The sequence below is a fragment of the Rhinolophus hipposideros genome, assembly GCF_964194185.1.
Source record: "Rhinolophus hipposideros genome assembly, chromosome: 19".
In the NCBI taxonomy this organism is placed as follows: Eukaryota; Metazoa; Chordata; class Mammalia; order Chiroptera; family Rhinolophidae; genus Rhinolophus; species Rhinolophus hipposideros.
In genome coordinates, this window is record NC_138065.1 from 993,580 (window position 1) to 1,019,281 (window position 25,702).

Below are 25,702 nucleotides of genomic sequence, written 5' to 3' on the forward strand. Positions count from 1 at the left end.
CTTAATCCGAGATTCGTTCCCTTTACACCGTGCGACGGATGTCCCGCGTCTTACGACGCTGGTGAGTGGCAGAAGCGGAATTTGAACCCAGGCCTGTGGTCCCTCTGCAAACCACCGCCTGCGACAGAAAAAGCTGCTGGAAGACCAACACAGGGGCAGTCCTCCGTGGAGGCTTTTACAAATCAGCTTTATTGAGGTAGAATAGACATCCGGTAAAAAAAAAAAATGTACTCACTTAAAAGTGTACAGTTCCATGACGTTTGTTTAGATTTTGTTTATTGTGGTAAAATATCCATAACACAAATTTACCATTTTAACCACTTTTAAGTGTCCAGTTCAGAGGCACTAAGTACCTTAATATTGTGCAACCATCAATCACCTCTATCCATGTCCAGAACTTTTTCATCATCCCAAACTGGAACTCTGTCCCCATTAAACACTAACTCCCCATTCCCCCCCACCACCACGCCTGGCTATGGTGACGGCTATGCTACTTTCCCTCTGAATTTGCCCACTCTGGGCACCTCTCATACGTGGAATCATACAGTATTGTGTCCTTTTGTGTCTGGCTCATTTCACTTTGTTCCATGGCTTAGCTGGATGAGTTCCAGCAAATGTGTTCTTTTGTGTAACCACCAGCCCAACCAAAAAAGTAAAAAACAAAAATGAAAAAAACATTTCCCTCTCCCTCCATATTTCCCTGTGCCCTTTTGCAGATAACGCTGCACCCCCCAACTCCATCCTCCCCCAAAACCAACCCCTACGAAGTCGCTGATCTGCTCTCTGTTACTGTAGATTTGTTTGTGACTCCTACAATGTACACTCGTTTGTCTGCCTTCTTTGTCTCGACCATGAGGCTTTTCCATAGCTCATCGCTTCTGTAGCTGACTAGTGGCCATTGTATGGTGTACCCACATTTGTCTTTACACCAGTTGATGCCACTGGGTGTTTCCCGTTTGGCTACTATGAACAAAACTACTGTGAATGTTTGTGTAAAGTCTTGTGTGGACATACGTGTTCATTTATCTTGGTAGCTACCTGGGAGTGGCGTTGCTGGGTTATGAATTCTTTGTGTATTCTGGTTTCAAGTCCGTGGTCAATCATATGCATTGAGAATATTTTCTATCTGAGAGACAAGCATGCATTGTTTAGTTTAGTGCTGGAGAGGTGGAAGGTGCTGGGGAGATGCGACTTGGATCATGTTGCCCACTTTGGGGAAGGAAGGAAAGGAGGCAAGGTGGGACGGTGCTTTTCCTGACTTAAGTGCCACCAAAAGTCTCCAGCAGGGGGCAGCAGAAACCAGAGCACAGCTCCAGGATCTGGAGGCCAAAAACCATCGAGTTGCAGCATGTCAGAGGCCAGAGAGACCTTATGCAACCCCTTCAAGTGGCCAAGGGGGAGACTGAGGACGAGAGAAGAGGAATAGGAGCTCCTGCCTGCCTTCGCCTGGCTCGCTTGTTCTCCTCCTTGCACATTCAGCTCAACTGCCCTTTATCTGGGAGTCTTTCCAGCTTCTGCCCTTCCTTTCCCACCATACTCCTTCTGCATATGAAAGTTTAACTTGCCTCTGTCCCTAGACTGAGACTGAGGCCAGATCAAAGTTCTTTGTGACCCCAGGGCCTGGCACAAAGGGAATGCTCCATGAACGTGAGCGTGAATGGCTGTCACCCGCCCATGTTCCTCCAGCAATGGGTACCCCGACAAGTTCCTGCACCCAGCCCTATAGCTGGAAGGACAGGAAGGCCCCTGTTGCCTCCCAGGGAGGGACCAGGGGGCCCAAGGTCCGCATTCATCCTCTTGTTCAACGTGCACTCGTTTTGGGTTTCCCTGGTGCCCAGGATACAGAGGAAATGGCATGACAGTGTTGATGGCAATGCTGAGTTTTACTGAACAAACCCCACTGAGTGCCAAGCACTCTTTTAAGAGCTTTATATTTAATAACTTATAATAACTTATTACGGGGAGAAATACAGGTTTCCTGTCCTCTACGAGCTGACATGCTAGTTGGGGAAAGACTCAAATATTCATTCAGTCGTTGAATAAAGATTTGTTGAGCACCTACTGTGTGCAGGCATGGGGGCTGTAGCTACGAACAAAAGAGACAAAAATCTCTGCCCAAATGGGGAAAGTAAAAATATGAAGCTTATGAAGTTCTAGTAGTGATGCTGCTGGAGAGATGTGTAACTTAAATCAGTACGATCATGACACAGTAGATGATGGTAAGTGCTATCCTAAAAAATAAAGAGAAACAAAATGGGGCAGGGGGATAAGGAGCGTTGGGGGAGGGTGCTCATGGAAAGCCTCACTGGAAACGTAACCTCCAGGTGAAGACCTGAAGGAGATGAAAGAGGGAGCCACCCAGACTTCTGGGGGGAAAAGCATTCCAGGCAGGGGAAGAGTGAGTACAAAGGCCCTGAGGCTAGAGCATGTGCCACATTCAAAGACTAGGTGGGAGACTGCAGCCCAGTGAGTGACAGGAGCATTGCGTGGTGGAGACATTGCGGACGGAACTGTGATGGGGCCAATCCCGCAGGGCCTTGGGTGTGTGGTAAGGCTGTGGACTCTGTCCTGCCCGCGATGGGGACCCCGCGATGGGGAGCCCCTAGAGGATTCTGAACAGACCGACAGGGTCCAAGTCAGGCTACGGGAATTGCTGTTGTGTTGAGAATGGGCTGTAGGGGGCATGGTGGCAGCAGGGGGACGCTCCAGGTGAGCAGAGTCGCTGGCTGGGACCAGGGGCGGAACCACAGAGGGCGTGGGCTCAGAGCACAGTAGAGCATTGACAGAGGGGCACTCAGGGGCAGCCTGTGGGTGCCCTTCCCTCCAGGATGGGAAGGGGTGCTGACGAGGTCTACCGGCAGCTGGGGAGAGCACCCTGAAACCTGAGCACGAGGCTGGTCCTCTCGGACACACAGCTCACCTCAGCAGGCCAGGGGTCAGCCCCCTACCTGCCACGCCCTGTCTCACCCAGTCCCACTAAGTGCTCACCAGAAACCGGACAGAGCGAGGGTGGCTGCCCTGGGCAGGAGCTGCAAGGAGCAGCCAGGGCCTCTCAGAAAAACCCGGAAGGACGGAGCACGCCTGTCCCTGCCTCTCCAGCCAGGCTAGGGGTACGTGCTTGGCAATGATGACGATGGTCAGGATGACCTACTCTTGCAGGACGTGCCCAGTTGACCCCCTCTCTCACCCTCCTGCTCGTAAGTGTGTGTTGGGGTGCTGAAAGATAAGCTATGACCCCCAGGTGCCCACCTTCCAGCCTGGCTTCCCCTCCCTATTTCCAGCTCCCAGGTCCCTGGCCCTGGGTGGTCCCTGGCCTGGATCTGCCCACAGGCCCCCCTCCCCCCTCCGTCTCCTGGCCCTGCCTATGGTCTGCTGGCCAGTCTGCCTGGCACTCAAGCTTCCCCCTCCACTCTAGCTGTAATCACAGCTCAGCCCAGACCCCCCTCCTGTGAATAACTGGGGCTGATTTAGGGGCTATCAGGGGAGGGGGGCTAATGGAGTTCGTGGGGGGCCGCCCTGGTGATGAGGGGAAGGTTGAGAGGCAATTAGCAGGGCTGACAGCCTAGGGAATCACCTAATGCGTGCCGCCTGCTGCAATAAGGGCCAGTGAAACCTTTGGGGGGGGCTGCCCCACCCCCAAATCCAGAGTGGACTTGGGGAGGGATCCTGGCCCTCCCTCAGCAGGAGGTCAGAGGGCAGACAGCAGCAGGGACTTCCAGAAAAACCAAGGGGGGTGGGGGTGGAGATAGGCTGACAGGATGAGTCAGGAGCTCCTGGTGCCCCGTAGCCCCCCACTGGCCAACACACACTCATACACACACACAAATACACACACACACACACACACACACACAGACTCACATGCAGTGCCCCAGCTGAATCCTATCCCTCGCTGGGGACCAGATTCTGATTAATACCAACATTAGCCCTGAACACGCTCCCCTCCTGGCCTCACCGTCATTAATTACCTCCTCTCCAGCCCAGCACAGGGGAAGCCAGCTCCTCTGGGGCCAAAGGAACCAGGTCTGACCCCAGCCCAAGAAGCCACTCCTGCCCCCTCCTCCCCACTTCCGAAGAAAAAGAGAAGAGAGGAACAAACTAGTCAGAAGAAAGAAGGAAGGAAGCAGGGAGGGGAGAGCGTGTCCCCCTGTCCCCAGCACCCCCACATCTCTCTGTCTGCAGTGCTCACCCCTTGAAGTTTTTCTTCAGTCTAAGTGCCGTCCCCACCCCTGGAGGTGGTCAGCCAAGAGCTGAAGAACCTGTGGCTGGGCGAGGGGCCACCCTGGAGAGAACAGCCAGACCCCGGACCCCGCCCCTGCCTACATGGGACCGGGGATTTGCTCAGACGTATGCAGAGAGCCAAATTTCCACAAACCTTCACACAGGGCCTGTCACACGCAAACACAAAAGCACACACTCTGGAGCCAAAGTCGCCCTGGGGGTGAGAAGCAGGCAACTCCACTGTGAGGCACCACCCATCAGCACAGGCAGGGACAGCTGCTTGGAGACAGGCAGGGAAGGTGTCGCGCACCAGCTGCTAGTAGGGCTCGGGGGGCAGCTACTTGTATATGAACCTCAGGACAGTGAGCTCTGCCTTCTCCCCCTCCTGCTGCCACCTTAAATCTCTCCCTCCCTGTCTGTCTCCCTCCCTCTGTCTCTCCCTCTCTCTCTGTCTCTGGCTCCTGCACACATATGCACGCACGCCCGCACGTTAAAGCAAAGTGTAGAGAAATGAAGCTAAGCCCACGCCCACGCCCGAGTCTGCTCCTTGCCCAGGACACCACAGCCAAGTCCGCCCTCAACCCCTCTGCCTCCAGGGCCCTCGCCTCCCCAATTCTGTCTCCCTGTCTTCCCTTGAAAAGACCCAAGCAGCCCCCTCCCACCTCCTATAGGCTGGAGGCTCCATGAGGTTCCTGAGCCCCTCCCGTCACCCCCAGGAGCCCCGTCAGAAGACCAAGTGAGCCTGGAGACCCCACAATCAATACTCCTCAAAGATGAGGACGCTAATAACTCTCTCCCCTTTTGTCCCCACCTCTTGCCTACATTAGCTCTGACCACAGGCCCAGGCAGCTGGGACGTGCCGTGGGCAGGCCTGCAGCGGACTAACCCCTTCAGGTCCAGGTGGGAAGCTGGAGGCAGCGAATGGACGCAGGAAGGGCTTCCGGACTCTCAGGAATGACAGGCCAAGGGACGAGAGACAAAGCCTCAGAAGCACCCTCTATGAATATATTGGAGGCCTGCCTCAGTCTGTGAGGACGTGTGACCTCAGAAGCACCCTATGGGGCTGCCAAGGTCCGGGTCTAATCCTGAGGGCTGCCCAGAGGAGGTGAGCTGGGAGGGAAGTTCCCGCTGGGCAAAATCAGGGCTCAGGCAACTGGAGTTGACAACGACAGGCCAGTCAGAGGGGGCACTCTGGCCCTGCCCCCCTGCCCTACGGGGCTTTGCTGTTGGAGTAGCCCAGAGTCCTACAGGCCACAGCCCTTCAGAGGGAGGAAGGCGCCCCTCACCTCACACACCCTACAACAGGCAGGTCCTCTGGAGCAGTGCAGCAGGAGGGGTGCTGGGGACCAGGGGACATGAGTTTCTCTTCTGTGAGCCCTATCACCCCAAAGCATATCCCTGCCAGCCTGTCCTGCCCCATCCCCAAAGACCAGGGCCTGGACTGGGGGCGCTCAAAGCCTGTGGTAGAACCGAGAGGAAGAGGAGGAGGAAGATGGAGGCGTGGGAAAGAGAGTGACAAAACTGCAGAGCAGCTACCACAGGCCAGGCTCTTGGAAAAGCTGCATACACGAGCCGAGCCGTGTTTGAACCTCCCAGCAGCCCTCTGAGGTCAGCACTATTTTATCCCTGTTTTGTAGAGGACACTAAGGCACAGAAAGGTTGAGTAACTTGCTCACATCACACAGCAGGCAAGTACAGGGCCAGGCACTCTGCTCCAGAGTCTAGAAGCTTCAGCTCCAGGGAACCCAGCCCTGGAAGAGCAAGGACCCAGGTTAGAGGGAGGCGGAGCCTCCGACTGGACGCAGAGCTGTGAGTGAAACGCACAGTCTGGGTCCTGCTCCCCCAGTGTGCGCTCTCCCTGCCTCTGTGCCCCCTGCATGCACAGCCTGACCCCTGCACTGCCCTGGGCCCTCTGTCTCCGTGCCCCTCCTTGCCCTCTGAAGACGGTCCCTGCAGCTCTGGCCCTGCCTTGTCTGTCCCTCCCGGATCCAGAGCTGTCCTCCCCAGCACCCCAGAGCCCAAGCGGCTCACACTTTCCATCTTGGGGGGGGGACAGTCAGAGCTGGAGGGGGCAGGGACAGAGAGAGCCAGTCCTGGAGGGGATGATGAGAGGAGCAGTGGAACCAGCTACCTCCTGGGGGCAGGAATGCTTCCTGGCTGCTGGCTCCTCGGGGCTGTCAGCCCTCCCCCACTGGGCAGCCTGTCCAAGGCCACTTTAGGAATTTGGCAAGACAGGCTCAGTCCGGCTGGTAGTTAGAGAGCCCAGGGCCTCTGGAGTCTGGAGTTCTCTCTAAGACCCTCTTCGTCTTGGGGGTTCCAGGGGAAACAGGACATTCTCTCCCCGACAACCCAGGGCAGTGCCTGCACTGTTCCTGGAAACCAGAACGCACTCTGCTCTCCTTGCGGGAATCTAGCCCCTGAGGGGGCAGGACTGGGATGAAGGCTGAGGGGGTCAGGATGGCCTGGGCCCTGGGTTCTCCAGAGAGCCCGCCCCCAGGTGGGGGGGTCCTGGGAAGCCCCACTGGCTTCTGCCCCATTGACCCCTCTCCAGTGGGTATAGAGGAGCTGGCGCAGCTTTCCCACGGGCCTGTGGGTTCGTCCTTGCTGGGTGCCCAGGCACTACCTTTCTGAGCCTCTATCTTCCAGCCCAACAGCCATTTCCGAGAGGGAGGGGCCCATGCCAGGTCTGGGGGGCGCAGATGCCTGATCCCCACAGCCTCAGGTTGCTGTCCCCATCCCAGCTCCCCGTGGGGTCCTCAGGTCCCAGTCCATTGGTCCCCTGCAGGCATCCATCTCCGCTCCTGGTGTATGTGGGGTGCAGCTAATGGACTTGGCAAGGCCAGGCGGTAATTACCAGGGAGGGGGCGCCATGAATGACAATGAAATCCACCAGCTATGAGTGCTAGAGGCTGTGAGTGTGCCTGTGAGTGTGCTCTGCTGCCCATCAGGGGGGCTGGTGGTGTGGGACGAGCCACCCAGGACAAGGCCCAGCCCAGATCGCCTGAAGGGGGCCCAGTGACTGGCTTCCCCTCTGGACCCAGGTCGACGAAAGCTATCCAGTTCCCTCTCCATGCCCTCCCGGAATTTTCCCTTCTCTGTCCTAACCTTGTTCCCAGAACCCCTCACCTCACCCGCCCAGCTTTTCCAGCAAGACCTCCAGATGTGGCTTTAAGGGCAGATGCCCTGGTGTTCTGGACCTTGGAAATGCTCCACGGTCCCTGGCAGGTCCCTTCTGCTCCCAGCCCTTCACCCCCTCTGCCTCAGTGATGGCCTCAGTCCTGCTCAGTGTGGGCTGGACCTCAGAGCCCTGTGCCTCTACCCACAGAGTCTCCCAGGCTGGGAGGATCCTCTCTGCCCCCACCCCTGGAGAGAGGCTCAAGGGGCAGAGGAGGTGGGAAGCAGGGAGAGTGGGTGAGACAAATGTCCCGATTCCACACTGTTCTCCAGGACACTGTCTGATTCTGCTGCTTGTCCCACTCGTCTGTCCCCCTCCGTCCGTCCGTCTGTCTCCCATCTGCCATCTCCTTCTGCAGTCTCTGTGAGTCTCCACATCTGCAGGTCCTGTCTGTCTGTCTGCACTCTCTGTACTGTCCCCAGGCTCACCTGTCAGACCTGACCCCCACCGTGTCTCTCCCACCAGGTCCCCACCCCCTCTCTTCCCAATACCCCACCTGCTTAAGCCCTCACAGGGTGGTGCCCACCCACCCAGCCCACCCCAGGACAGGACAGGGGGCCTGCGAACTTGCCCTCAGCAACCAGACCCCCCATCAATCAGCCTGCAGGCCTGGTCAGACCCCCATTAGCATTAAGCAGCCTGGACAAGAGGCAGACACCAACGGGCTAGGCCTAGGGCTGATAAGGCCCAGATTGAATCACCGTGTGGGGGGAGCTGGGCACCCAGGGACACCAGGCAGCCATGCCATTAGCCCTGAGGAGCTGTGGGGAGCATGGGTTATTGCAGGAGCCGGGCAGGTGATTGGAAGTGATGGGCTGGGTGGGGGCCACTCAGTGAGGCCAGTGGGGGTGGAATGGGGCGGGGAGACGGCTTTGTCCACCCCTGCCTCTGGGGGCTGACCTCAAGGCACTGAGAGCAAAGAAGAGTGCGGGGCAGAGTGGGAACGGGGTCCTGCCGCCCTCACTGTTCCTTTACCCCCTTCCTTCCCGCCCCTGCCACATGTGCGCACACACATGTACATGCATGTACACACATGTGCACCCACACGTGTATATGTGTGCGCACACCATGTGCACACACACAAACACGTGCACACTCCCATCCATGTGCATATACACACACTCCCTCATACACACGCAGACATACATACAAGCACCCTCTCCCCCCCTCCTCTCTCTGTGTCTCTCTTCTCTCCCTCGCCCGTTTCTCCCACCTATGCTTGCTCTCACATCCCATCTCCATCCTGTCCACCTGACATCTGACGCCCATCCCTCCCACTGCAGCACCAGCCTCTTGAATGTGAAGTACTGAGCCGGGCAATTAGGGTCCTGGGAATTAGGGAGGCCTGGGAAGCTTGACCTGAAGCTGCCTCAACACCACGTGGTCAGCAAGGTGACCTCAGGACTGGGAGGTGCCGCAGTTGCAGGTGGAGGTGGAGGTGACAGCTGCATGGAGTAAGGGTAGGCGCTGAGGGGAACCAGCAGGGCTGGATCCCAGAGTTGTCCCCTCCGGGAGTCCCCATGCCCCCTTCCCGGAACGATGTCATCCCAAGAATTGGCAAGAGACACAGCCAAGGGATAATAAATATAATTGCTGTGACGGAGCCCAGTCCGGAGAAGAGGGCACCGTCCCTCCCAGCCCTCACCTGGCCCCTCCCGCATGCTGAGGGGGAGTTAGAGGCTCTGAGGTCGCGCTGGGGCTGCTGGGAGCTGCGGGGTGCTGAGGCAGCCGCCCCCAGCGCTGGGCCAGCGCCTAGCCCAGCACGTCCAGGTAGACGGGGGGCGCCCGGGCCAGGGCCTGCAGCCGAGCGTGCACATCCTTGATGCTGTGGCGCTGCTGGGGCTCCCGCTGCCAGCAGCCCCGCATGATGGCATAGACCTCCGGGGGGCAGGCACGCGGCCGCTCCAGCTCCCGTCCCTGTGTGATGCACTCAATTGCCTGGGGCCGCCGGAAGGAGAGAGAAGAGGGCACACTGGGCTGGGTGCAGGAGAGGAAGCCAGCCCCAGCACCGCCCCTGCCTCACCGAGGCTCCCAAGGCAGGTCCCAGAATAAGCCTGGGCCTCCTGGCACTAAGAATCTAAAAGGATGAGGCGAACCCCAAGATTCCTTTCCGCTCTGACACTGAGCAGTGGGACGGATTAAGGCTAAACAGACCCAGGAAGCTCGCACTGGGGGTAGGACCGCTTCCCGAAGGACTAGAATCGGACTCTCAGAAGACCTGCCAGGGGGGCTGAGGAAGGGGAGGGGCCAAGGCCTTGGCCAAATCCGTCAGCCTCCCGTCGAGGCTGAATGGAGGAAAGGGAGGGTCCTCCACCTCAGCTCCAGAAGGCAAAAAGAGCAAGACTGCAGCTCAGGGCTTCAAAAATGGCTGCCTTGCATTTGAAGGTGGAAGGCAACCCACTTCCTTTTCTCTCTTGTAGGCACCACTCTGTGGCGGCCTAGCTCCTCCAAAAAGAAACTGCAGCAGGAAAGATCAGAGTGAGACTGCAGGAAGGACCGCTAGAGCCGTTAAGGGATCTAAAGGAGAGATGGTGGCAGGGAGCTGGATACAGGGGCCTGGAGCTCTTCCCCCTTCTTCCCTCCCTCCCCATTAGAGGACTTGGGTTATAGACAGCAGTAATTCCATTCCTTCTCTCAGTGCTTGAGAAAATTAAAATCTATAACCCTCTCCCCCACCCCACCAGCCTCCAGGGAGCAGACTGCATTAGGAGAAGAAATGGAAACTGACAGCTGCGAGCCAAGGAGGGGGTGGGAGGAGCTGCTCTGGAAGAAGGAACACCTGGGGCCTGCTCTGGCTATGTCCAGCTGGGAGAGGGGGCAAGCCGGTCCCTCCTAGAGTCTAATGTCCGGCCTTCCTGCTGCAGCGTCAGGACCTCGTGCTGTGCTCCTCTCCCTTCCACCCTGATAATCCTGTTAGGTCTACAAAATGCAGCCAGGGACGTGTCTGGGCTCCATTGATAAAGGGCTTTGAGGTTCCTCCAGGATCCAGGTGAGCCTGGGCTTAGGGGTAAGTGGAGGCAAGAACAGCAGAGCGGGAGAATGCAAGAACGAACAGTGTGTGCAGGATGGTGCCCGCAGGCAGTGGGATGAGGGGCAGAGGGGCTGGAGTTCTGCGAGAAGAGCCCCCAGGGCGCAGGACGGGTGGCGGGCGGGAGACCACCGGCGGGCTGACCTCGGTGTTGGAGAGCTGGTACCAGGGCTGCTTGCCGTAGGTGAAGATCTCCCAGAGCAGCACGCCGAAGCTCCACACGTCGCTCTCGGCCGTGAACTTGCGGTAGAGGATACTCTCGGGGGGCATCCAGCGGATGGGCAGCATGGTGCGGCCTCCCACCTGCGGCGCGCGGGCGCGTCACCTGCAGGGGCGCCCTGCGCAGGCGCCGCGGCAAGACCCGCCCCCAGCGCCGTCCTTCAGGACTCGGGCAGAGAGGGGCCGCTGACGGTGCCCGGTCGCGCGGCGTGGCGGAGCCAGCCTCTCCTCCACTGGGCCCGGCCGCCAGGGGCCAGGGCTTAGCCTGCGGGTCCCGGGCCGCACGGCGCCCGAGGAATAAGAGGGCACGCCTGGCGGGGGCGGGCTCGGGGCGGGGCGGGGCGGGGCTGGGACCCAAGACCCTTACGCGGTAGTAGTCGGTGCTGTAGATGTCCCTGCTCATGCCGAAGTCGCCGATCTTAACCACCAGGCCCTGCCCCACCAGACAGTTGCGCGTGGCCAGGTCCCGATGCACGAAGTGCAGCCCCGCCAGGTACACCATCCCCGCAGCGACCTGGCTAGCCACGGCCAGCAGCTGCCCCAGACCCAGGGGGCCCGGAGCCACGTCCTCCCCGCCGGCCAGCAGCTTGGCGTCCGGGCCGTGGGACCTGCGAAAGAGAGGGAGAAGGGGTGGGCTGGCAGGTGACAGTCCCCAGGAGCCTGGGGGCTGGGGTGGAACCGGAGAGGGGACTCAAGGGTCCAGAAGTGGAGGAAGGAAGGCACAAGAGAGGCTGCTGTCGGGAGGGGTGGCGAGCCCCCGGCTCCAACGCTCCCCGCAGGGCCCACACCTCCCACATCCACGCCTTCCTCTCATGAACTCCACCCCCAGCATCCAGCTGCTGCCCACTGGCCCCCACATCTCTTGCCCATGCACACCTCCTGCCCCCAGCCTGCCCCTGCCTCAGGGAAGGGGACCTCCCCCACCCAGCTCTGAGCCTGAAACCTGGGAGCCCTCCTGGATTCCTGTCTCTCTCACCTTTGCTGTGGGGTCGTCCTTCCTTCCAAAGGGTTCCAGGGTGCCCTTCCCCAACAACCACCACTCCAGAGCAGTCCCTAATCACTCATCCCATTGCCCAGTATTCCTTCTTCTGAACCTTTGCCTGTGCAGCTGGCTTTGCCCTGCTGCCCTTTCCTACTGGCTAGCTTTCTTCTCATTCATTTACTTCTTCATTCATGCCATGCATTTGTTAAACATCTCCAGTGTGCCAAGAACCAGAGTACAGTGGAGAGTAGGACGCAGTGTGAGGAGCACACCTGACCTGCACTCAGGGAAGGCTTCCTGGAGAAAGAGCCATCTACAGCTAGACTCCAGCCCTGAGGAATAGCGGTGGGAAGGGGTCAGGGACAGGGGTGGATGAAGTGGCTGGGAGGGAGGCCGTGTGCCAGGCAGAGGGAACTGTGAGTACAAGGGACCAGAGGCGAGAAGGAACAGATGGCCCTCCTAGGGGAAGTCTTCCAGACTTGTCTAGGAGCTTTCATGATGCCTTCCTTTGGTTCCCCCTGTGCTCTATCCAGCTTTTCAAGCAGCTTCTCCCACTGCCTGGGCCCCCAATGGTGGCCTGCATCCCTGGAACCCAGCACTGAGGCCACCCCATGCCTGGTGAGCAGGGTTCCTCTGGCTCCTCCTGACTGGTTCCCCAGAGCTAACCCACCTCCATGCTCCCCTCCTCCCCACACCTTCCAGGGGCCCCTCCCACCCCAGAGAAGCTGGGACTCCAGCTCTCTCCCAGGTGCCTTCTGCAGCCTGACTGCATGAATGTCCCCACGTTGGTCCCCATGGAGTGTTTGGGGACCAAAGCATGACCGTCCACTGACAATCACACTGTGCCTTCTCATCTAGAATCACAGCTCTCTGGGTGGGGAAAAACTGAAGCCAAAGAGGAAAGCTGCTTGGCAAAGAAGGCTCAGCTAAGAAGCCACAGCTGCTTGCAAACCCTGGCCTCTCTCTGGGGCCCGCTGCCCCATCCTCACAGGGGCCCATCTCATCAGAACATGTGACCATCATGTTCAGGGGATGAAAGCAGGGTTCCGCCTGGGGTCCTGTCCCCCAGGGCCATTCCTACCTATGTGCTTGGGCACGTCACTTAACCTCTCTAAGCCTCATTGTGAAAGGGGCACATTTCTTGAAGTTATTAAAAGGATCTGCACAAATTAGTAAACGTGTCAGAGCCAAAGAAATGAATTTTTGGTAACTTTCGTCAAGTATAAATTGCCATGTATGCTTGGAGACTAACACACACATGCATATTTATGTAATTGCACAGACGTGCATGCCAGCACAGACAGCCATGAGGGTGGCTGCAAAGTTAACAGTGGCTGCCACACAGAAAGTGCCGGATAAGCGCTTGTCCTGCAGGCGGGGCCGCTGTGCCCACGCACAGGCACGCCGTCTCTGCCAAGCCCACGCATCCTGAGGACTTAGCTCCTGACTCCCACCACCCTGGCCTTTGCACGGCTGTCCCCGTTCCCACGCCTGCCTCCGTGAGAACACGTGCCTCCCTGCTCCTTCCCGGGGCGCCCCCTCCGGTCAGCAGACCTGCGGGGACGTGACTGCAGGGCTCAGAGCCGCGCGTACCGGAGGAAGCGGTTGAGGTCCCCGTGCCGCATGTACTCGAACACCATGAGCAGCGGGCGGCCCTCGGTGCAGACGCCGAAGAAGCGCACGACGTGCTGGTGCTGAAGCAGGGTGAGCAGCTCCGCCTCGCGCTGGAAGTCCTGCCGCGCGCTCTCCGAGGCCTCCTTCAGCGCCTGAGGGGGCCGGGCGGGACTGCACGCTCAGCCGCCTCCTTCCGCGCCTGCTGGGGGCAGCCCTCGCCGGCCGGCGTCCCAGCCCTGAGCCCATCCCCAGCCCGAGCGCCTGTCCTGGGACGACGGCCGAGGTCTTACCTTGACAGCCACGAGCATCTTGTCCTGCTCAGGCAGCAGGTGGTGGCACTCGGCAAGGAAGACCTTCCCGAAGGCGCCCTCGCCCAGCTCCCACTTGAGCACGATGTCCCGGCGCTTGATGTGGCGAACACCTGGGGGGCCTTTCAGGGTCAGGGTCAGGCAGGGGCCCCAGGCTCGGGAAGGATGGTGAAGGGCCGGGACAGGGCTGTGCACTGCACCAGGGCCCCATCCAAGGGCCGGATGGGGGCTGAAACCAGCCTTCACTTCTTCACCAAGCCCCACACGAGGTGTGCACAGGGGTGGGGGTGGGGGTGGGGGTGGGGGTGAGGAGGGCGGGGTGAGGCTTGTTCAGGCCTGGGGTGGGCAAAGGCGATGGTACAGGCTTCTACACACACACACAGACGTGCACACACACACAGACACGTGCACACACACACACACACACGCTCACACACACATGCGTGCACACAGTCTTGCCCCCACCCTAGACCCAGCATAACCCCTCACAGGCGTCACTGAAATATTGTGGGTTCTCGATAATGTGGCCTTGGAGCCCGGAGCCTTTGCCCTCGATGGGGGACAAGGAGCTGCCACCCAATGTCATGAAATGCAGTGACATGGCCAGTCCATCCTCTGGAGCCAGCACAGCGGGGCCTAGGGGTGAGACACAGCCACATGGAGGGGTCACAGCACAGGCACACACCCTGGTCCCTGCCAGGGTGCAGGATACCAGGGACCCCACCTTGTAATTTGTAGGGGAAGGAACAGAGGAGCTAGGGAGCAAGACAACCAGCAGGGAGAAGGGGAGGCGCTCCAGCCTCTCTGCTTGGCTCCTGTCCAAGCCCAGGCCCCGTGGGCCACCAAAGAACTCCCCCACTGCCCCCCCAGAGCTCAGACCCACTTAGTGTTTGACTGCAGTCCAGCCACCAATTAGCATGTGCTGCCGCTGAAACTACCCCAGCACCAGCCCGACACACTCACAGGGCAGCCCCTGCTGGGCCCTTGTACACCCCAAACACACTCGCTAAATTCCGTGTGTGCACAGCCCCCCCACCCAAGGCAGAGTCAGGAAGAGCCAGTGGGAAACCAAGCCAATGACAGCCTGGCAGGCAGACCCCTGAAGCCCCTCCACTCACGGTTGATCCCAAACTTGTTCCTCCGTCCGCATTTGCTGAGCACGAGAAACAGTGTAGAAAGGAAGAGGCAGGCAAAGACAGCCAGGCCCACGGCCACTGAGACCTGCGGGCGGGGGCAATTAGTCCCGGCGCCTGCCTCCCCTAGCTCCCACAGCAGACTGTCTGTCCATCCTGCACAGGAGCCCCGCGCCAGGCCTCCTCCTCCCCTGGGCCCCACGCTGTGGCTGAGCATGCGGGTGGCTGGCCCAGCTCAGGCCGGACCATTGTGGTCCCCATGCTCTGACTAGAAGTGACATGCAGAAGAGCCTCCAGCCCGGCTGCCTGTTGCCAAGTCCTGGGCAAGCCTCCACTGCCTGTGCTCACCCCAAAAGATGTTTCATCCTTCTTCTCCACCGGGTCTCCAGACGTGCTGTTAGTGTCTGTTGGGTACACCGGGCAGGAGGTGGGCCTTGGCACATGCCATGTCTCCTCAGCAGCTCCCCACCCTGGCGCCAGCTGACCCCTCGGCACTCAGGTCAGCAGTACCCCCTGCCCCAGCCGTGGCTCCAGTGACCTGCAGCCCGGGCTACTCACCCACTGGTGAAAAGGAGACTGCAGCAGGAGGGAGGAGAGAAAGCAGTCAGGTGGGGAAGGAGAGCGGTGAGTCCCCTGCCCCCCTCGGGACTCATCCCTTCATGGACTGGGGGTGGGAAGGGGCGTGGGTGCTGGGCCTCCACCAAGACGATGCACGTGGTCATTTTCCAGCTGGGCTGTGGGTGCCCTGGAGTGAGGCTGTCTGCAGCCAGCCAAGTGAATGGGACAGACGAGGTTCACGACTCCTGGGGTGTGGGGAGGCGGGCCCAGGAGGCCAGTGCAGGGCTGAACCCCGACTCCAGGCCCCTTTCTGTGAGGGACTGGGCACACCCACTTCTGGGGTCAGGATTACCGCAGGAAGGGGGCCAGGCCTTCCTGGAGACCAGGATGTGTGCCCAGGTGGAGCCCAGGCAGTGGGGCAAGGTTCAGCGCGGCCCTCGCACCAGGGATGGGATCCTCGGGGTTGAACTCGAATGGGTTGTCCATGAAGGCGGCCATGACCGAGGCGGCGGCCTGGCCCGAGGGGTTGGCGGCCAGCAGCGTGTAGTTGCCATTGTTGACGTGGGTGGGTTGGTTGAGGCGCAGGCACCCGTGACGCATGGTCTCATTGGCTGTAGGCTCCAGGAACTCGGTGAAGATGAAGCTGGTCTCGTTGAGCACGGAACCGTTGAAGAGCCAGCGCAGCGAGGGCGCCGGCTGGCCATCCACCGAGAAGGGGATACACCAGTGGTGCATTTCCACCGGGCTGTGTAGCTGCACTGTGGCGGGGACTGCGGGCCAGAGAGAGGGCGCTGAGAGGGCAGGGACGGGCCACACTGCCAGGCCTGACACGTCCAGGGGCTGCAGGGGTGGGGGCTCAGGGACAGAAATCCAGGGGAGGGCTAAGAGAACAAGGTCAGCAGGCCCTAAGAAAGTCACGAGCAGAGAGGTTTTTAAAGAAAGTTGGCAGTAAATCTTAACTAAATTGGGCAGCAGGTGTATAACATTCAGAGGCTCAAAGAAAAGCGGTGGGCCTGAGGTGAGTAACAGCCCCGGACAAGTGGGTCGCCAGCTTCTGGAAATGAAACATGGAGTCTTTGGGAAAAGAGAGCTGGAAAAAGTAAGTGTTATCAAGCTTAAGAAGATGAGAGAGGGCCTAAACGTCAAACAAGCAAAAAGAAAAAAGAAAAACAAAGAGTTTAAACGCTTTTTGAAAGAAGACATGGTTTTGCAACAGACCCAACCTAAAAGAGGCAAAGCCCCTTTCAGAAAAAGAATATACATATACACACGGTTATATGTGTGTAATATATATATATAACACGGTACGGTTATTCTGGAATCCCGACAGCTCATGCGCAGGAATACTATTCAGCAGTGACTCCTGTTAACATGGGTGAATCTTACAAATAAATAAATATGAGCGAAAGAAACTTAGACACAGAATAATAACACACAAGGTGTGTGAGTCCACCTGTAGCATGCAAAACCAGCGAAAGCACGCCAGGTGGATAGGGGAGCCCAGGGGCATGAAATTATTTTTGAAAACGAGGAAACAATAGTCACAAAAGTCAGGATGGGCTGGAGAAAGGCAAGGCTCTGAAGGGGGAGAGGAAGGGTGCCGGGCGGGGAGCAGAATGGTTTAAAGTGTGTGTGTTTTGCGCACGTCGCTCCGTATGTTATTGTCCATATTAAAGGAAGAAAAATTACATAACGTGGAAGATTTAACATAGTTTGCTGGCAGACCTGGAGGAATTAGGCTGTGTGCCTAGAGAGGAAGTGTGGAGGGGTATGGCTTCTTCAAAACTGAGTCTGAGGGTTAAGGTCTTACAGAAGGTTTTACAAAGGGACCCCCATGAAGGACAGGGGAGCAGCCCAGCGGTTGGCGCTGACGGCCTCAGGTAGCAAGACTTGGGCAAGGGGCCAAAAAGAAATCCTTCTCCATCCCGCTGGCCTTGACAAGCCCCCAGGATTTCCCCCAAAGGATCAGGTTTTCATGGGAATCTGGAAACAGCTGGCGGAGAACAGCTGTGGAGCCACACAGCCCACCCCTTTCCTCCAGGCCCCAGCCTCACATCCTCTCTTCAGGGAAGAGCAGGAGTGGGTGGGGATGGGAGGAGGGCAGTCACGGGGACTCACAGGAAACGTTGACCTGGACAGAGACTTCAGCCCGGCCCACGTTGTTCTCCGCCCAGCAGGTCACGTTCTTTCTATTGAAGTCACTGGTGACATTGGCCAGGGTCAGTGTCACAGATGACAGATCCTCAGATTGCTGCACCGGGGGAGAGGGGCAGACCAGGCAGGGCGTCAGCTGGCTTCTGGCTGGGGGCTAGCTGATGTCTTTGGGCGCCCCTCTGGCTCCAGATGGAAAAGAGAGGAGGGCTCGCGGGGCGGGAAAGGAGAGCGGGGCGGGGGACAGTGGCTCCCCGACTTTACAGCCTGTTCATAGACGCTCTCTGGGAACATTTACTTAGTGATCTGAAAAAATGGAGAACAACCAGTAACCTCAAGACAGGCACAAGGGACCCCAAACCGAAGCCACCCATCTGAGCAGCAAAGTAGATCTTGTGGATCCCACTCGCTTGGGGGCCAGCGGGGCCTCCCCACCTGCTCACTCCCGGTCTGCACACCGTGCTGGCACTCTTAGTGTCAGGCCAGGGCAGGCCCGTCCGAAACAAGATGATACAGTAGCAACATGGCCTTCTCTGGCCACCAGGACAGACAGTGAAATGAGAGAGGCAAAGTGACAGCATTCTGAATCATCGTGGGAAGAGCAAACCCGTTTCACATTCTCTTCCTAAGAAACCATGACGTGTGGAAGTTATGTGGCCTGAAGACAAACCTTAATCTTGCTGAACCGTGGTTTCCTTGTTTTGTAAGCAGAAGAGGTAGACAGAAACTCTTTGGACATTTTAGAAAGCACTTTTCATAAGTGACGAAAATAAATGAAGTAGTGGACAAATGCCACTTATCTGGAAATTTTGTCAGTGTGGAATCCCGTGACTAAAGCCCGAGGAGGAGAGGTTTCTCTGGGCCTCCACTGGAATGTGAGTTCAAAGCTGCTAGAAGCGCTGTCCAGCCTCTCCTGTAAGCTCTGGGTTGCAGCCCCCGGAGGAGAAGCCCTGCCCTAAGCTTCCCTTGGCTGCCCCATGTCTTCCAGCTCCCGCGAAGGTGGGGGGGGTATGCCCTCTTCCCTCCGGCTGCTCTGCTACCCTTCACTCTCCTGAGCGTAACCAGCGTCCCCTCGCCTCGATTTAACCCAGTTAGAATGTGGCTTTCTTTCTTCCATTATAGTTGACAATCGATATTATTTTATATTTAGTTCCAGAAGGGTGTGACTTTTCTGTAGGAAGTTTCTAGGAAACACAGGTGGTAGCAAACATGTAGATCTCCCAAGAGGAGAGCAAAATCCTGTAATTTTCTGAAAGAGATAGCTGGTCAAAGGTCTTCCCACTGATGGTGAGGCCCACCTCCGGCCTCGGCCTTGCCCCTTTCCCACTGCCCACTCTCGGTGGCTTTGATCTTGGGGAGGAGGAACCACTCAGTGACTAAGTGGCCTTCACCACGTCTGGACCCCCCTGCTTAGGGCTCCAGTGGTCCTTCCCGTGATATTGTCCCAGGGGCCTCCAGCAATTCTGGAGTGAGGGCCTCCCAACTGAACCCCACACCCTAGGTCCCATTGGCCGGGCTCCTCCCAGGGGCTGCACCGCGTGTGTCTATCCACATGGGGACGGCCGTTTGGGTGGGCAGAGCCTACTGTTGGCCCCTTCTGACCTTGTCAGCAAGGCCTCCTGAGCCTGTGGTCACGGCCCGCTGCCCGCCTGAGGACACAGGCAAGCCTGGAAAGGTGCCTGATGACACATGTGAATGACAGGGACAGAGGCCGAGAGTGGCCAGGGGCAGGCAGGACAGCAAGTCCGTCACACCCACCTCCTCAGCTCACAGATAAGAAAACCAAAGTGCAGGCGGATTCCAGGGTTTTTCCAAAAGTCACTCTAAGAATTGATTAGTCAGCCGCTGGAAGCAGACCTGCGCCTCCCTGGCTAACACGCTCATCGCACACCCAAGAAGGTGCTGCTTCCAGAACCTCCAGAAAAAGCCGGAAGGCCCCAAGAACGTGCCTGGGTGCAGGACCACGGACAGTGCCCTCCCACGGCCTTCAGCTTCCTGATCTAGAAAGGGGGCAGGTGGGAGGGAGGGTCTGTGGGGTCCCCTCCGCCCCACATGAGAGGGCTCTGTGAGCATCTGCCTTGCAGCCAGCCCCAAGTTCAGAGATGGCCCCCAGGCTGGGCCAGTGCCCTCCCGAAGCCAGTGCCTGGGGCAGCCCCACAGCTGAGCCTGAGACCTGAGGGTCTAAACCGGCTCGGTCCATCCCTCGCCCTCTGTGTGCTCCTTTATTCGTGGTCTCTTTCCCTCTTTGTCCCCCGTGCCCTGCGCAGGAGTCTCCTGGGAGCGGGGGAGGGGCGGCGCCAGTGCAGGGCTTCTCACCGTCTCTCTGGCTGACTCCTCCAGCTCCGAGAAGATCCAGCCGGCCCTCTCCAGGTCCCGCCCCTCCACCTGGCACTGCAGCAGCACGTCGTCCCCCACGTCCACGGTGGCGTTGGGCATCCAGATCTTCAGCACGGGCACGACTGGTGGCCCAGCATGCCCCAGGTGGGTCAGAGCAGGGAGTGGCTTCAGAACCCCACCCCAGGGCAGGGCTGCTGCCCCCTATTTCCTCAGTGACCCCAGTGCCCCCAACCTTCAGTTTCCCCAGCTCTTGCCAATGCCCAGTGTACAGGCCTCCTTCCATGCTGGCCCCAGCCCTGCTCTGTGCCCTGTCCCCAAGCACACAGCTCCTTATGCCACCTCCAGCACCTACCGCAGCTGGTGTTGGACAGGGGGTGCAAGGACCCCGGCATGAAACACCGTAGCCCCTGTTCACGGATGCCGCCCAGGACCTCCTCCTCCCAGTTCCGCAGCCAGTGCAGGGCACAGGAACAGTTCAGAGGATTGTCCGATAGGTCTCTGGGGGAGGGGAGACACCCAGAGAGTCAGGGAAGGGGCAGGTGTGGGCCTGCGGCGCCCCAGCAAGAGGGGTGCCGTTGGACAGCAGAGGGAAGGAGTGGGGATGAACGGGTGGTCCTCCCACCAAACCCCTAACAAGTCCTTATGAAAAGAGAGAATGCAGCAAGTCAGCTGGCTGTGGGCCACGTGGCATTCTCTTACCCCGGCTCCCCAGGGACAGTCCAGGTGACAAGGAGGAAGGACACTGCCTCCCCGAGTGACCCAGAGGCCTTGGGTGCTCCCCAAGCACATGGCCCACGGCTGTCCCGCCATCCCACGTGCACAGGCAGTGAGCAGCCCCCAGCCTCCTGAACTCACACAGAATTAGTGGTCCAGGCCAGTGCCCCAGAGCATTAACCCTCTCAAGGTGGCCTGCAGCCCCTGCTTTGATGGGAGCTCAGAGGTGGACAGGGAGGCCCCAGACCACCCCCCCACCCTCGCAAGCAGTTCACATGGACACACACACGCACATGCAGCACTCCTGCCCCTGGAAGCCCCTGCACTCACAGCTCCTGTAAGGATAAGCCCTGGACGGTTTTCCAGGAGAGGGACTTCAGAGCATTGGAGGACAGATTCCTGGGGGAGTTGAGACAGGGAGACAGACCTGAGCCCCAGACCTCGCTCTGGGCCAGCATGAGGGAGGGGAGGAGCCAGGAGGAAGCTGACAACCAGAAAGAGAGGGAGGCGCTGGGGGTGGGGACAGGTTAGGCTTCTTCCTGGGACAACAAGGGTTCACTCCACTTAACCCCCTCCCCAGACCCGAGGGAGGGGGTCTCAGGGAACAGCTGCTGCCCCCCCACACCCTTGGCCCCAGCTGGCAAAGTGCTGAGGCCCCAGCTGGGGGACTGGCTCCATCTGCTCCTGTCCCCACAGAGCCCTGACGGGGCGAGAGGAGGGGCAGGCCATGTCTCCCACACCCCTTGCCACCTAGCGGATGACAAGGGTTTCAGAGCACGTCCTCAGGTCTCCTCCCCACTCCTCCTTCCCTCCCCTCCTCAGCGAGTAAGACAAGTGGGCTGGAAGGGGCCCGGTCCAAGCCCCCTGGTTGTAGAGATGGAGAAGTGAGCTGGGGGGGCTGCTCCCCACACAGGAAGCTGGTGTCTTGCGCCACTCCTGGGCCCTTCTGCCTCTGACAGGCCTCCCCTGACCCCTCTCCTTGCCTAGTTGCCCTGCAGTGTGTGGGGGCTGGGTGGGAAAGGCGCCACCACACCCCAGTCAGAAATGCTGACCACGTTAGCGCCAGACAGAGCTCAATGCACTTCTGTCCTGCCACTTACGGCTGTGTGACCACAGGCCAGAAGCTGCCTCTCTGAGCCCCAGCCTCCTCATCTATAACACGGGGCGACACTCTCTCCTACCAGGTCATTAAGTAGCGTGAGGTACACAGTTTTAACTGAAGCCCCCAGGATGCAGTCAGGATGTGACGTCACCTTAGTTTTTGCTGTTGTCTTTGCTAAATCATTGGTCACGACAGTTTAGAGTTCCCCGCTAAACCACAGGAATGGTCGGCCCTCCACCCTCCCCATCTCTCCACACACCACCCACCCTGTGCAGGAGAGGGGCCACCAGGGACTCCCAGGGTCTCCCTTCACAAGTCTCTCCTGGCCATCTCTGCCCTCCCTGTCCTGAGCTGTGACTCCCCAAAGTGGGGAAGGTGGTGAGTGGCAGGTCTGACAGCCCAGCTCCCAGGCTACCCCAGGGGCTGGGAGGGGGTGGGAGATGGAGTCCCAGCCACACCCCAGGGCCCTGGCCGCCCCCTGCCCCTGCTCCCAGTCCATGTGTATCTGAACCCTGGGAAGAGAAATAGGGCAGGCACCTAGAAGGTCTTCCTGCAGCATGAAGCATGGACATGAGACAGCAAGAAGGACCAAGCTGGCAGGGGTGGGAGCTGAGAGAAGCGCCATCCCCAGAGGGGATGAGAAGAAGCCCCAGGCTGGAGCCTTTCTCAGAACAGGTCCCTGGGGAGGCCCAGCCCATTAGCTGCCCAAGTCTGGGTGGCCTCCCACCCCTTCTGCCCAGCCCTGGCCACTCACAGGCGACGGAGCCGAGGGGTGAAATGGAATGCATCTGGCGCCACGAAATGGAGGCCACTCTTCACGATGGAGCTGGGGACGGGAGCAGCGGGGTCAGCTACCCGGGGCCTCTGCCCACACCAGCCCCCAGCCCCCAGTGTGGAGCCCGGGACCCTTCCCAGCCCTCACAGCTTCCTCGGCTGCACTGGCCGTGACCTCCGCCAGCCCCTCGGCCCTCCCAGGCCCCTGGGTCGCTGAGCCCACCCTGACCCTCTGCCCTCCAGGCTCTGCACCGCGCCCCACGCGCGCCCCACGTCACAGAGCCCCGCCCCTCACAGGTTTCTCAGCTCCCCCAGGCCCCTCAGGTGAGTGAGGTTCAGATGCCGGAGCTGCGTCTCGTTCTCGATGTATCTGTGGGGACAGGGGATGGGAGTCAGCGGAGGCCAGCCCCCCCCGAAGCCCCCCACCTGCCTCTCACAGTCACATGTGTGCACACTCATGCACAGACCTGTTTACACGCAGACACAAGCACGGGCATGCACACACGTAGACACAGAGACACACCTCCGACACAGGTGTACACGCCTGCATGCTCACACCCTCACACGGGCACACGTATGCGTCTCATGTACACACACCTGTGACATGAGCATGCCCCCATTCATGAACACATGGCCTGGCGTTCTACTTTCACATAAGGCCTCTCCTGCACATGCTCAAGGGGTCACGCTGAAACATTGCTGCCACAGCCCCGCCCAGCACACGGGACGCCCACGGTCATGCAAACCTGTGTGCCCAAACACGCCCGCTCAGGGCCACTACCTGGTCTCACCTGTGTTGCTACACACACATACATACACACACACACACACACACACACACACATCCCACCCTCTCCCCGTCCCCACACTCAGGCAGCAATCCGTAGCCCCCCCACCCCCACCTCTCAGCAGAGCGAGCAGAGGCATAGAGGCGGTCAGTGAGGGATGCTTTGAACCCCTCCCTGCCCAGGAGGGACCCAGGAAGGAGGAGAGGGGCAGTCAAGGGGCATGGACTGGCTGGCTTACACAGTGAGAGAGCAATGGGAAGACTCAACAGGGCGGGGTGGCAGCACAACAGACAGTGAGACAGGCACTGAGAAAGAGATACAGACAGGAAGAGACTGGCAGAGAGAGAGACAGGCAAGGAGCAAAGCAGATAACGAAAGGGAGACAGAGAGACAGAGAGATAAGGACAGAGAGCCAGAGAGCCAAGATAGGGATATGAGAACGAAGAAGGAAGAGAAGCCCTGCGGGGTGGGGGGCTGCTGGCGCCCTGGGTCTTGGATGCCGCACGCCAGGGGGTTCCTGAGAACTCAGCTTTCTGCAGAGTACTCACCCCACACACAGGCACCCAATGCCAGGCCCCTGACTCACTGCCTGTCTCAGCACTCTCCCCCCTCTCCTCCTACTTTCCCTAACTTGTGGGAACCAGGCCCAGCCTGAGTGACCCTTTCCTCCTCCCCCCTTCACAGCCTTGGCCCCAGCAGACAGCTGGGTACCAGGCCCTCAGTCCCCTGGGAATAACCTCCAGTGACTGGGAGGGAGAGTAAGTCCCTGTCCAGAGCTGTAGGGACCCAGGGAGGGGTGAGAAAGCTGTCAGGCGGCGTGCTCAAAGCTGCCCCATTCGTTTGGATTCATAATCAATCTGTCTATTCGAGTCCATTATCTCCTCGTCAGCTCTGCGAATGCAGGAGGAGGAGGAGGGGGCTCAGCGTGTGCAGGCTGAGGCACAGGTCCGGCTGCCGCCCCACCCAAAGGGACCTCTCCTCACCACCCTGCGTGTGTCCTAGTCCCAGCCCCAGCCTGTCCACGCGCCCCCCCCCACTCTGGACCCACTTGGGGCTTGGAAGGGAACTGGGAGATGAGAGTGCTGGTGGGACTATTCAGAAGCCTGGGCCCTGGTTTGAAGGCCCAGGGGGATGATGAGTGGACCGGAACGGGGCAGCCTGGATCTCATGCTCCCTGCCGTTATGCAGGGACATAGGCCCAGACCAAGACAAGGCCCTCTCTTCTCCTCCTCGTCTCCCTAGGGCCGTTAGAGAGATTGAGTACCTTCCCGTTAATTACCACGAGATACCCGAGTAACTCAGTGCCAATTATCGTATGCTACTCAAGTAACTTCCAGACAGTGACGGCACTACCTCACATACCTTCCAGTCCGTCCATCACCGCCTAAGGCCAGGGTTCCTTGTCCACCCTGTAAGCCCCAGGCCAGAGGAAAATTTTCTAGCAGGTCCCCCTCTGTTCTAGAAGTCCTGCTGGCCCCATTAGCCATACAGAACACTCAAGTATTTTTCAGCCATCACCATGTGATGCTTGAGTACCTCTAGGCCAATTATTACAGAATACTCCCATAGGTTTCACCAGCTGCTAAAAAGTACTTGAGTATTTTGTAACCAATTACTGCAGAATGCTGGAGATTCCTCCCAGTCTGGGGCCTGACATCCTGCCCCAAGTAGGGAGACAGGGTGGAAAGGGAGATGGGGGCGAGGAGAGAGAAAGGGGGAGTCCCATTTCATACATCCGAAGCGAGCGGTCGAGGAGACAGGAGGTAGTGGATATGGGGAGAAGAGAGCTCAGCCTCCTAGCTATGACTCTTCACCACCTCCCACTTTTCCAGTTCAATTCCCAATTGCAGGGGGAAGAGGTGGGGTTGCCTGGTCATGACAAGGAAGAGGGGGTGGGGGCTGGTTTCCCCATGGAAAGGGGGTACGGCGGCGGGAAGGACCAAGCTGAAGGGCTGTCCGCAGCTACCCGCCTCCCTCCTAGCTCTGCCTGAGCTCCAGGAGGCGGCTTCCACTTCGCTGGCCTCTCCCAGAACTGTCCACGGAGAGCGCCCCTTACTCTCCCCGCAGCCAGCGCCCCAGCCACACTGAGCGCTCACCCACACCAGCAGGAATTGGGGGGCACAGCCAACCGCCGCGCCCGCCCCTCCTGACCGCAGGCGAGTCCGCGCCCTCGGGGCACGGCTATGCCCGCCGGCCCCCGCGATCCCCGCCCGCGGACACTCACAGTTCCGTCAGGTTCTCGGTGCCCGGCAGGTGGCGGAGGCTATCCAGGGCCCCAGCCCGGGTGCAGCGCAGCCCCGAAGGGCCGTGGGGGCAGCAGACGTCAGGGCAGGGCGCGGCGCCCGCAGAGGCCAGCACCAGCCAGGCCAGCAGGCTGCCCGGGCCCGCAGGCCGCCGGCGCCCCCCGAGGCCTCGCAGCATCGCCGCCACGCTCGCCTCGCCCCGCGGGCCGCCGTCTGTGCGCTCCGGCCGCGGCGCCCGGCCTCCCCCGACACGTGCGCGCGGCGGTGTTACTGACCCGGTCGCCAGGAAAGGGCGGAGCCATCGGCCCCGCCCCGCCCGCCCCGCCCCTCGGGCTCCCGCGTCTCCCCCAGCCTC

General features: G+C 59.5%; 1 protein-coding gene across 1 annotated transcript; it reads right to left on the reverse strand.

The window, feature by feature from the left end:
* Nucleotides 1–8,967: 8,967 nt before the first annotated feature.
* On the reverse strand, nucleotides 8,968–25,649 carry NTRK1 (neurotrophic receptor tyrosine kinase 1; the record flags this gene model as incomplete). Its single annotated transcript, XM_081025251.1, is given in 18 exon segments — nucleotides 8,968–9,334; nucleotides 10,569–10,727; nucleotides 11,011–11,251; nucleotides 13,219–13,391; nucleotides 13,530–13,660; nucleotides 14,037–14,183; nucleotides 14,666–14,768; nucleotides 15,029–15,084; nucleotides 15,239–15,256; nucleotides 15,682–16,008; nucleotides 17,357–17,489; nucleotides 19,706–19,848; nucleotides 20,079–20,224; nucleotides 20,771–20,839; nucleotides 22,297–22,368; nucleotides 22,612–22,686; nucleotides 25,329–25,547; nucleotides 25,549–25,649. Coding segments are annotated over 18 exon segments (2,499 nt in total). The 3' UTR covers nucleotides 8,968–9,148.
* Between the last annotated feature and the right edge of the window lie 53 nt (nucleotides 25,650–25,702).